This window comes from Tamandua tetradactyla, chromosome 8, assembly GCF_023851605.1.
Source record: "Tamandua tetradactyla isolate mTamTet1 chromosome 8, mTamTet1.pri, whole genome shotgun sequence".
Taxonomy (NCBI): domain Eukaryota; kingdom Metazoa; phylum Chordata; class Mammalia; order Pilosa; family Myrmecophagidae; genus Tamandua; species Tamandua tetradactyla.
Window position 1 is genome coordinate 41,048,830 of NC_135334.1, and position 10,911 is coordinate 41,059,740.

Consider the following 10,911-nt stretch of genomic DNA (forward strand, 5'->3'; position numbering starts at 1 on the left):
AAATCAATAAAATCTCAAAATTTGAAAAAACATATAAACCCCAGGTGAACTTTAAAATTTGCTTAAGTTATGCCACCTGGCAGCACCACTTTTGATGATTCCTGCAGAATTTTACATTTTTTGGAACTTCTGCAGGTAGTTTTGGTGATTTTTGTGCTGTTAATTTTATGTTTTTAAACCTTTAATATTCTACAGATTCAGTAAGGGATGGTGTTAGTCTGGGTACTAAAAACCCTAATGAATGCCAAGAATTTTAGAATGGACATTAATTGTAATAAAATATTATGAATAAGGTCAAATAACTGTTATGCTATAAATGCAGCTAATACACTTGTATTTTCTCAGTATTACCTCTAATTTCCATTGAATGCTACCTCTTGAAAGAGAAGTCAAAGATCTATAGGTTTTCAATTGTCATATTCCTTACTTGTGTTTATTTCTAGGAGGAATTATATAAATTTGAATAGTGAGGTCTTAAGCAAATCTCCTTCATGTGGAATGTGACTGCTTTGTATTTGGTGTATTTTTAAAAAATAAACTCGGGATTAAGAAAATAAATTGTCTTAACTTTGAGGTTGGGGTAGAGGAGAAAGACGGCAGGGGCACTTAAATTGATAGACTGTATGTGAAACACTAAATGGATATCTCGGGGACCCACCTATTTTGCTATGCCCTCTTTCTTACTCTACTTTTTCAGGAGGCTTTTCAATTCTAAGTGACTGTAGAGCTAAAATTCCTCTGTAAGCCCTGGAAAGTTAAAGTTTTCTGTTTGGATAGGCACACTATTACCTTATTCCTTGACTGGATCTATACTTTCTTCAGTAATTTAATAATTCAGCTGGAGAAATATATCTCAGATCAGGATGTACAAGGTTAGGGTTTAGTAGGGGAAGGTAGAAAGTTGTTGACTAGAATATACATGCAGGAAACATGCAATCTGAACTAGAGTTTAATAATTAATTCTAGAACTATGATGGCCCTGGAAATATTGTCCTTAAACCTGGCAATACTTCACTGTTGCTACATAATATTTCCGGTCTTCATTGAAAGCTCCATATAACAAAGAAATATTTGTTCAGAAAATATTCTCCAAAAAAGAAGAAAAATAATTTTAATTCAGCTTTTCAGGAAATGTTTCTTTAGTAGTTGCTGATTTGGAGGTTAAACCGCCTTCATTTATTGGGTGCACATCAGTTTGTTGACATACATAAAGGCAAAACTTGACATTTTACCTTATTAATCTTTTTTATTTTTTACTATTTTTTTCTTTTTTGAAGAGATAAAAATATATGGAACGCTTCATGAATTTGCGTCATCCTTGCACGGGGCCAGGCTAATCTTCTCTGTATCATTCCAATTTTAGTATATGTGCTGCCGAAGCAAGCACGCCTTATTAATCTTTAAATGAATATTTGGATTTCTTTTGAGGAGGTAAAAATGAAACAGAGTCTGGTTATTCCTGGCCTAGCGAAGTGGAAGTCAGTGGATTTATTTCTGGTAAATTAGGTAAAAATTGATCATTTCAGGTAGGACCAACCAGTCCCCTGAAATTATGTTTGTACTCTGTCTGAGGTTTATTAAAACACTAAGCAACATCAAACATGAAATAACAAAAGACTATTACAACTTGTATTTTAAAATATATTAAAACAAAACATCTTTTTCCTACAGGAGAATTTTGGTTAGGACTGAAAAAGATTTTTTATATTGTAAATCAGAAAAATACCAGTTTTATGCTTTATGTGGCTTTGGAATCTGAAGATGACACATTAGCTTATGCATCATATGATAATTTTTGGCTAGAGGATGAAACAAGATTTTTTAAACTGCACTTAGGACAGTATTCAGGAAATGCTGGTAAGTTTTTTTATTTGTGAAATTGTCCAGGAGGTTTAAATACTATTGACTCAATATTAGGTAAAGATAAAAGTAATACATTTATTTTGATAACTGACACATAATTGATAATAGAATATACAAGGACTGAAACAACTGGCCAAGTCTTGAGGGTTGAAATTCTGCTATGATCATTGTACCATCTCACAATTTTGAGCTGCTTAATACTCTTAAAAACCACTGTATTTAATCTCAGTTGATTTTGTGGATAGAGACTGTGAGGTAGGCTTAGGAAGTTCACATTTTCAAGGTCAGAGAGGAAGACATTTAGAATTTATAGATTGTTAAAGCTGATCACCATTCTTCTCACTTTACAGGTGAAGAAGCCTGAAAGATTAAGTGACTAGCCTAAGATTCCCAGCCCATCACACCTGAGCCAGGGCAAGAATCCAGGTCGATAGAATGACTAGTTTAGTCTTTTCACTATACTATGGTGTACTTACTCATTTCCAAATAATTTTAATTTGTTAAAATTTCAAAATACTTGATGTTAAATTTATGTATTGATGCTGAAACTTTAAGGGCACTTGAGTTACAAAATACCAAGTTTGACCGATGATGTTTTTGATGATGGTGCTTTTTCATTATGTGTATTCAGCATTAGAAATCCAAAAATGAATGAGATACATTCCAACTCTCTAACTGATCATGGAATACAGGGGGGATGGATAAAACTGAAGACATAAAGTTCTGATAGAGCCTTGGGGGTTAAGAATAAGGATAGAATGATTCCAATCTGTTGCATTTTGTTCCAAGAAAAAATCTTCATAGAAGGGTTGTTTTCAGCAAGGGGCTAATATTAGATTTAATATGGGAAGCTTTTTGAAAGTACATACTCCTGGAGAATATGATGCAGTAAATTTGGTCTCAGGTGTCTGCATTCTCCAGATGGATATGTTGGCTTCATTTCAGTTGAGAACCATCAGGCTGCACTTGGAGGAATGGATTGGCTTTTGGCAGTAAAGGTTGGCAAAAGGAACAGATTGAATCAAATTACAGGGCATGGAGTTGTCTGCTATGGTTGGAATCTATGACATCTGTGGTCATTTAGGAGGAAGATATAAGTGAAAGTTTTAAACTCAAATCTTGATTTATAGGGAAAAGTTAAAGAGTTTCAGTACACAATTTTCAATGATTCCTCTTTAATTGTGTAAAGTACTATCTAAATATGGAACATACTATGCTAGCAAAAGTTCATGTGGGGGTTGTCTAAAAGACAATGAGAATCTAATTAGAGGACGCAATTTATAACAGCAAAGGTTTTTGCATTATGGAAGTCTCAAATTTTGCGTACCCTAGGCTACATTTTCCCTACAATGTTGTTACGTAAGTCTCAACTGTTGATCACATAATATGATAAAAATAACTTAAGAAAACGGAGGCAGTGGAATGTGAAGATAGAAACACAGATAAGACCAGGGTCATGTGTATGGTAGCAGTGGGCCACAAATTTGCCTTTGAGCTCAGATAGAAACAGAACATTTGAGCAACACAGTTGTTCCCTGAGAAACAAATATTTCTGATTCTAAAATGAGAGAAATTCCTCTGAGTTCTCAGAGAATACAAAGCGTCATGTTCTCCACCCACATTTTCACAGAAAACACTGCAGTGAGTTTCTTATTCTTAAGAAATAGCCCTATGCATTATATATATATGTATTATTTTTGGGGGTGCATGGTCCAGAATATGACTCTCCTGCATGGAAGGCGAGCATTTTACCTCTGAACCATCCGTGCACCCTATGCACCCTATTTAATTTTAATATTTTAAAATTAAAAATATTTAATTTTAAATAATTAAAAATCAGTTATTCAGAATCTAGTGAGGACCCCATATGATATGTGATCCTTCTGATAGTTGGACTTTATGCAAGGAAAGAGTATCCATGGGATGATCACATAATTTAGGCCATGTCCTATGTTTAGGCAACATCTTATTGGAACTTAATGTTTCAAACACACTAGCCACAGTCAACGAAAGCTATTATCTATAGGTGTAATCTAGGTGTTAGGGTTTAATTAGAAGCTTCTATTTTTGTAGAGTTTTATAAAACAAAACAAAAAAACGAAAGCTTTTGCCACTTAGTTAACTGGGTAGCCTTAGCCAAGATTCTTTGAAGGGTTCTTGTGAAGAACAGGGACGCCATGCATATAATGTCCAGTTAAGCCCTATAAAAATGATACTTTTTAGCTGCTATCCAATTAGTATATATATATCATGTAGAGAGCCAAGAAGAAAAGAACACTGTAGAGTATATCTGAATTTTTCTTAAGGATATTAAATATTTTATATAAGCTTGGTAGCCCCTAAATAAAACCAAATATATTTTGCAATTATAAATCCAAGTTTCTTAAATGTAGAAATTTCACCTCCAAAATACTATTATAGCTAAAGGGATATAAAATGGTATTGGGGATGGAACTTATTATGTGTAAATTATTTTCTTTTCCTAAATCATTAATCATCAGGTTAGTCTTTCCCAGAGTAAACAGGGCTACACACCATCATTTTTGGCCTAAATTAACCAGGTATGTCTACACAGCCAAAACTTCCATTTTGGATTGTGATCATACAACAATTGTCCACTTAAAGATGCCTATCACGTTGAGGAATTCATCACCAGATTTTGGCATATTGCAATCTGGAAGAGAAATTTTTAACATGATAAATAATAGAAAAATAATTTAAATCCTATTTCTAGATGCAATGTTTTTTCATAATAGGCTGATAACAGTCAATTAGAATAATGAAAATGCCTCTAAATTCAGTCATTAAAAATACAAATATTTTACCTAGGTGACGCATTTCGGGGCCTCAGAAAGGAAGATAATCAAAATGCAATGCCTTTCAGCACAGCAGATGTTGATAACGATGGGTGTCGTCCCACATGCCTGGTCAATAGTCGCCCTGTGAAGAGCTGCAGTCACTTCAGTAACAACACTGGCTGGTGGTTCAATCAGTGTGGCTTGGCAAATCTGAATGGCATTCATCACTTCCCTGGAAAACTGCTTGCAACTGGAATCCAGTGGGGTACATGGACCAAAAACAACTTACCTGTCAAGATTAAATCTGTTTCAATGAAAATTAGAAGAAGTTACAATCCATATTTTAAGTAATCTCATTCTAACTTGTAATGCAGGTTCCACAGTTTTTTTTTATAATGTATAAAAATTTTACATAGCTTCTCTTTTTACTTAGTGTTTTAAACATATTAGCCAAGATTTAGCTATTGATGGCATCTAGTTGTTAAGGATTTAATTACAATTCTCTATTTTTGTTGAGTTTTATAAACAAAACATGGCTCAATGTATGTTTTTACAACTAACCATATTAAAAATATTGTAATTAAATATTAACAATATATAATTACATTTGTTTTAAATGAATTCCAATTTTGCTTTACTGGAGTTTACAGCGCTTTCAAGAGTCTCCCCCTTCCTTTGAAGCATATAAACCATAGTAAATTGTTCAGAAAACTGAAAATAGTCTTATATTTATTGCTATACTCATTCTAAGTGGTTAACTATATAATCTGGAAATAATTTCTGTTGAAGACAATATAAGGAATAAATTTTGTGCACATTTATATATAAATTCCACATCTTTCCAGGTAATACAATATTTTACAAGTAATAAGATTTTGCTGCCAAAATAAAGGTCCTCTTGTTTTCACATTTTATCATGGTTAATAATTTTGCTCTTTTCTGTAATAAATTTACTTTATTTTTATATCCTGATCAGTTGTTTTCTGAAACACATCTGCACCTCAACTCTTTTTAAACTCAGAGGAGTTTAAAGTCACTCACTTTAAGTGAAGGACAGTGGAGAAAAGAATGATGAATCATTGATCTAGATATGGCTCTAGAAAGGTGGTTCCTCTCATTTTTCAAATAAATTGGAAGGAGTTGGGATGGTAAGGATTCCGTGGGAGAGGACTGAGGAGGTAATGTGCTGAGCCAAATGTTAGTTATTGATAGGAAAAAAGAGGAAAAAATCAAGAATTAGTTTTAAACAGACAAGCATTTTGTTCAGAGTAAAGTGATACTTTACAATACACAAAGGAAGGAGAAGTAGCTCAAAAATGATGTGGGAAGAGGACACAAGGTAGGAAGATATAGATGTCAAGGTGAGATATCTGGACCCAGAATAGGATTAGGCTAGTTCAGAAAACATAATCTGATCTGAGTTCAGGATTGACAAAATTACAACATGGTCGCTATTCAGGGCTGGAAGTCAGCAGATATCTGGAAGAGAAAGGAGAGGACATTGTCATGGAACAGAAAAGCCAAGGAACCCAAGGTTTGCTGGCCAGCCAGAATGTTTCTGGTCCCTGGGAAGAAGCCTTCTAGCCAGTACCTTGATTTGGACTTCTGGCCTCTGGAACTGTAAGCCAGTAATTTCCATTGGTTAAGCCAGCCTGTTTCATGGTATTTGTCATAGCAGCCTGACAAACTAAGATAAAACTATTCTAAAATAATTATAAGGCATTACTGAAAAACAAACTGACTCTAAATAGTAATATATATGTTGGCCTTCAGTTAGAAAATTGATGCAAAGGGCCCCAGAGGTATGAAGTTCTGTGGTGAATTGAGAACCAGGAGCAGTTGGGACCCACAGGAGCATTGCATGAGGAGGCTCGATATCATGCCAAGGGGGTTATTGACAAACACCATTCTTGCTTCCTGGCAGATATGTAATAGGTCGACTGCAAACAAAACTTTACAAGCAGGCAGGTGGAGAGCCTACATATACCAATGAGCAGTGCAAGCTTCATGGTTGAGGGAGTAGCTTTGTTTGAAGGAGGGCACTCACTGGAGCTCAGTGGCTGGTACCAGTCACTCCTCCCATTGAGTCCTCTCAGATCTGCTGATAAGCTACCAAAATGAGGGAGACAAGAACTTCTAGGCCTATCCAGATCTGTCTCCAAAGTAATCTGTAGACTTAACATAATGATACCATAAAAGATTTATAGGAATTTTTCGAATTTTGAAAAAATTTGAGGTGCTTTTGGAAGTGTGATTAGTGAGAACAGATAATATGTTTCATAAAGTATCAAGAGAGACTTGATATATTGGTTGCGAAATTGTATTATAAATGTATTAGTTTTTTTCCTGTATAATACCTTATCACAATAACTTACTGTGGTGGTTTGAAGATGTATACATCCCAGAAAAAATATGTTCTTAAACCTAATCCATTATTGTAGGTGTAAACTATTGTAGTAGGGATTTTTCCTGAGGTTACTTCAGTTAAGTTGTGGCCCACCTCGATCAGGATGGGTCTTCATTGTGTTACTGGTGTACTTTATAAGGGTAATGAAATTTAGGCAGAGGGAAAGCCAGAGGCAACAGTCAGAAGTTGAACATCAAAGTTTTTGGTTTTGATCCACATTCCTACGTATGTGAAGAGAAGGGAGATACAAAAAGACTCCTCCATCTGCCTTGCCATGTGACAAGCTAAGGACCAAGGATCACCAGCAGCCAGCTCCAGAATGCCACAGTCTTCAGGAGAAAACACTGCGTTGAGGATACCTTGATTTGGACTTTTTCCTAACCTCAAAACCATGAGTGAATAAATTCCTGTTATTTAAGCAACCCATTTCATGGTATTTGCTTCTGCAGCTTAGGAAGCGAAAACATTTACTAAAATACCAAAATGCTGTGTAATATCTTACCACAATACATTACCACAAATTTAGTGGTTTGAAACAATGCTTATTTATTAACTCAGTTCTGTTGGTCAGAAGCTGGCATGGCATTGGTGGGTTCTCTACTCAGGGCATTACGAAACTTAAATCAAGGTGTCATCCGGGTCCAGTGTCCTCAGTCAAGCTTATTGGTTGTTGGCAGGATTATTTCCTTGTGATATAGGATTAAGGTCCCCATTGTCCATTTAACTGGGGACTTAGACTGCTGTCAGCTATCAGTGGCTGCCTAGAGTTCCTTGCCATGTAGCCCAGATAGAATGGATGTTTCACAAGATGGTTGTGTGCTTTCTTCCAGGCCAGCCACAATGTAGCTCTCTCACTTCTTTTGCAATCAGTGAGAGAAATTCTGCAGCTTTTAAAGGACTCATGTGATTAGGCCAGGGCCAACTGAATAATCTCCCTCTTTTAAGATTGATTTGGTAACTTAACTACATCTGCAAATTCCCTTCACAGCAGTACCTAGATTAGTGTTTGCATAACTGGGAGAAGCTGTGTGTATACAGTAGGCACAGGAAACTTGGGGACTATCTTAGAATTCTGCCTATACAGCTCCAAGATGAAACATCTTTGATGTAGGAAAAGAGAAAGATTAATAGAATTGGAATTCCAAAACTTGATAAAATATATATATATATATATATATAATGTAGTGTTTCAGTTTGCTAAAGTAGCTGAAATGCAATATTCCAGAAATGGGCTGCCTTTTAACCATGGGAATTTATTAATTTATAAGCTTCAGTTCTGAGGCTGTGAAAATATCCAAATCAAGGCATTTTCAGACAATACCTGAAGTCCTCTGACAGCTGACAAGGCACATGGTGTCTGTTGGTCCTTCTCTTCTGGTTTCATTGCTTTCAGCTTCTGGTTGCTCCATCTGTAGCTTTCTTTCTGATCTTCTGTGTTTTCTCTCTAATTCATGCTCTTATAAAGGGCTCCAGAAACAGCATTAAGACCTGCCTGGGGTATGCCTCCACTGAAATAGCCTAATCAAGAGGCCTTACCCACAATAGGTCTATACCCACAGGAAAGGATTAGCTTTAAAAGATGATGTTCTGGGGTCCATAAATTCTCCAAATCACCATCTGCTGTAGAAAAGAAAAGTAGAGTTTTATATCAGTGAGGAAAGAGACAAATTGATGACAGTTAGTAATTTGAAAAAAAAATGTGACATCTTATCGTACTGAAATTTATTCCAGAATGAATAAATACATTAAAAAATAATTTAGTATAAGGCAAACATAGATAGATCTTTTAATTTCTTGGGGTTGGGACTTTCTAAGTATTAATTCAAGGGTGAAAAGATTTCATTTGATTATGTGATTATCTGAAGCTTCTATATAGCCATATCTTAAACACCATAAACAAAATTAAAGATAATAGAAAAACTAGAAAAAGTATTTTCTACAAGTAAAAGCTTCTATTCCTTATATAAAATGCATGACAAAAATAAGAAAATTAACGAGCATCCCTGTAGACTAGGCAAATGATTCAAACAATAATTCATGGAACATAAATAGTCAATAAATATATGAAATTGAGTTTCATGAATCATCATGAAAATTAAGGTCGAACATTGTACATGTGAAGTTCGCACTTATAGGAGAGAACACAACTCATTGTTTTTATAGAAGCTGGGAAAAGGGCTTACCCACACTTTTTGTTTTAATGTAAAGCAGCATAACCTTGTTGAAAAGTGTATTTGATATTTGCTTAAAACTGAGAAATAAAGTCAGGAAAAAATGGCTTATTTGAATTACTCTATGTTAACATATCTACATACACATAATTACTAACATATAAAGGTAGTTGACATTTTTTATAAAGGGGAATTTAATAAGTTGCTAGTTTATAGTTCTAAAGAAGTGAAAGCGTCCAAATCAAGGCACCGACAAGAGGTTACCTTCACTCAATAAAGGCCAATGGGTCAGGAACTCCTCTGCCAGCTGGATAGTCATGTGGCCGGCATCTGATGGTTCCTAATTCCTGGTCTTCATTGCTTTCCACCTCTGTTCCTGTGGAGATCCCTCACTTTACTTCTCCAGGGCTGGCTTTTATCTTTTGGTTTCCCTTGGCTCTCTCCAATTTCTGGCTTGCTTAACATCTCATGGCAACATCTGCAGGGTTCCAGGCATCTCCAAACGTCCATGTTTCTGTTCTCCACGTGTCCACAATGTGTCATATAGCTGACATTTAATATTTATTCTGTGCCTGACACTATGTTAAATATTATACTCTGATCTCCTTTAATCATCGGAAAAATCCTATGTGGTAGGTATTATTCTCATTTTACCAATGGCAACAATAGAATCCAATGTATACCCACTTAAGCATAGGTGAATTGGAATTTGAATAGAAGTCTTCTCAACTTCTTCCACAAGTTGAAACATGGGGGTTTACAGATGGTTGACCTTGCTGCCAATCTGCTTCTGTTGGCTTGTCCCCATTTATACTATATCAGTTGTTATAAGTACAGTTAAGACAATCTAATGCTAGTTCGGAAATAGAATTTTGATGATGTATAGAAAAATCTTGGAAAATCAAATGTTGAAGTAATAGCGGGAGATGTAAGGGTAGGTAAGAGAAAGTAAAAACAAACCTTTAGTTTGTAATGAATTGAAATCTGCCCAAACTAACATGTTATCATGGCTTCCTATCCAAGCTTCCCATCTAAGGAATGATGTAAAACGTTCACAGGACTCATACTTTCAATTAAAATAAACAAGCATAATGGGAAAAGCTTTTAGAAATAGAAATGAGGAACACTGATAATATTGAAACATATAAAAAGTTACTTTTAATCCCCCTTTACATGAAAGACGGGTTGAATATATTGTTTGCTTGTGGATCTCATGGATAGGAGCTCATTTGGCCATTTTTAAAATATTAATGGGAAACTGCAAAGCTCCCTTAGAAGTCATTGACTAGCATCTTTGAATATTATTACATGCGGAAAACTACTGACAGATATGTGCAGCAGAAACGTGCAGTTTAAAAACAGCAGAACTTGAGAGTAAACTGATATAAATCTATATGCCAATTTACAAACCAAATCCCAACCAAATGTCCACCAGCAATAGCAAACCTGGTGCTGTGAATGGAGTAGTGGGGACTGCATTCCAGCCTCAGAATCCCCTCTTAGACGAGCCTATGAGAGCTGCTATGCTACACTCTCATCAGTGATATTCTTGGGGCCCCCCTAATATGCAGTGTAGATTATGTGCAACTTGTTGGCTATACTGAGAGAAATATGGGGGCCTGACGATGCCCACCCAACCAGAAAAAAAAAGAATTTATCTCCCAGCCCAACT

The 10,911-nt window shown here is 35.4% G+C and overlaps 1 protein-coding gene and 1 non-coding gene across 6 annotated transcripts in view; one reads left to right on the forward strand and one right to left on the reverse strand.

Annotated features, from left to right (window-relative positions):
* ANGPTL5 (angiopoietin like 5) overlaps positions 1 to 5,573 on the forward strand; it is a 32,805-nt gene extending 27,232 nt beyond the window's left edge. For all 5 annotated transcript variants that reach the window (XM_077113167.1, XM_077113169.1, XM_077113170.1 and 2 more), the window contains 2 exons: positions 1,672 to 1,857; positions 4,693 to 5,573. In XM_077113167.1, the coding sequence (XP_076969282.1) occupies positions 1,672 to 1,857; positions 4,693 to 5,012 (506 nt within the window). In that variant the 3' untranslated portion in view covers positions 5,013 to 5,573. The remainder of the gene's footprint in view (positions 1 to 1,671; positions 1,858 to 4,692) is intronic.
* On the reverse strand, positions 1,284 to 1,387 carry LOC143645358 (U6 spliceosomal RNA). Its single transcript, XR_013157079.1, has one exon. It is a non-coding gene; the product is annotated as a U6 spliceosomal RNA (small nuclear RNA).
* Positions 5,574 to 10,911: the final 5,338 nt, after the last annotated feature.